This window comes from Dinoponera quadriceps, unplaced genomic scaffold (genome assembly GCF_001313825.1).
Source record: "Dinoponera quadriceps isolate SergipeBrazil2010 unplaced genomic scaffold, ASM131382v1 scaffold4625, whole genome shotgun sequence".
NCBI classification, from domain to species: domain Eukaryota; kingdom Metazoa; phylum Arthropoda; class Insecta; order Hymenoptera; family Formicidae; genus Dinoponera; species Dinoponera quadriceps.
Window position 1 is genome coordinate 1 of NW_014558573.1, and position 1,106 is coordinate 1,106.

Sequence of the window (1,106 nt, forward strand, 5' to 3'; positions counted from 1 at the left end):
TTAAAACTTAATTACAGATTAATTAAGATAATATAATACTGATGAGAGTAGTTTGAAAAAAAAAACAGAATTTCGTGCCTTTTTGTCTCACCTCGTCGCGCGTCTCCGCGAAGGAAGCAAGATTTGTTAATTTATGTACAACTTCCTTGGTCTTCCGCGCCTGAAGATTTCCGAATGTTTTATTACACAATTAAGAGAACTTGATACTGTGATTCACTATTGCTAAAGTTACTTCAAGCGTCATCCACTGGGAAGATCATAAATCATATCGTGACAAAAGTAACAACCTTGATGCTAACGCTCTCGCAGACATGGTTCATTGACACGAGCTTGCCCACCAAGAGAGCCAACCATATATCGCTGTCAATGGTAAGTTTCAAGCGGATCGCACGGTTCGCTAAAGTGTGTACTAGGCATATCAATGTGTTGTATTGCAAATAGATCAGTCCGGTTAAAAGGACGAAGTAGGTCACCATCTGCAAGGTGATTTGAATTCCAAACAACCTGTTCATACTGCGAGCTATCCAGCAAAGTTCCGAGTGAAGATGCCTGAAAAGACATTTGCATTAGCAGTCGAGTGATAACGTAGTACACGTAGTCGACTGACAAACGTAATAACGTAGCCTATGAAGCAAGTCGAAAATGAAATCGTCGATTTTGTTCTCTTTGAGTCACGCTGTATACGACGTGTCTTAATATTCGAAAGTAGATTCGTGGGATGGCACAAGTTTGGCCAGATAATATTGGCGCATTCGTTCAACGACATATTCTTCTTTCTTCCCACGAGATATCTTCTTCGATTTTTCTATGTCACCTCAGCGAATATCGATTTACATTGCAGTCCATAACATGCGTCTGTTGTATCCCATTCTTCTACGGTGGCGACGAGTGACGATGATGGACTGTCTCCACGTGCATCTCAGTCCACACTCGTCATTCTCCGACAGTTGTGAAATATGGTCGTTTATCTTATCCAGTCGAGTCCCGATGTATCTGAATAATTATATGAAAAAAAAACGCTTAAAATGATTGATATCTGAATGCACGTAAGTGAGATGAGATTTACGGAGAAAGAGAAATTTACCTCATGAGAAACATAAACATCA

General features: G+C 40.1%; 1 protein-coding gene across 1 annotated transcript; it reads right to left on the minus strand.

The window, feature by feature from the left end:
• Positions 1–78: 78 nt before the first annotated feature.
• On the minus strand, positions 79–1,103 carry LOC106749937 (the record flags this gene model as incomplete). The annotated part of the gene is made up of 3 exons (XM_014629914.1): positions 1,085–1,103; positions 288–993; positions 79–160 (listed from the first exon to the last, which is right to left on the minus strand). Coding segments are annotated over exons 2-3 (307 nt in total), but the record flags the coding sequence as incomplete, so codon positions are not given.
• Between the last annotated feature and the right edge of the window lie 3 nt (positions 1,104–1,106).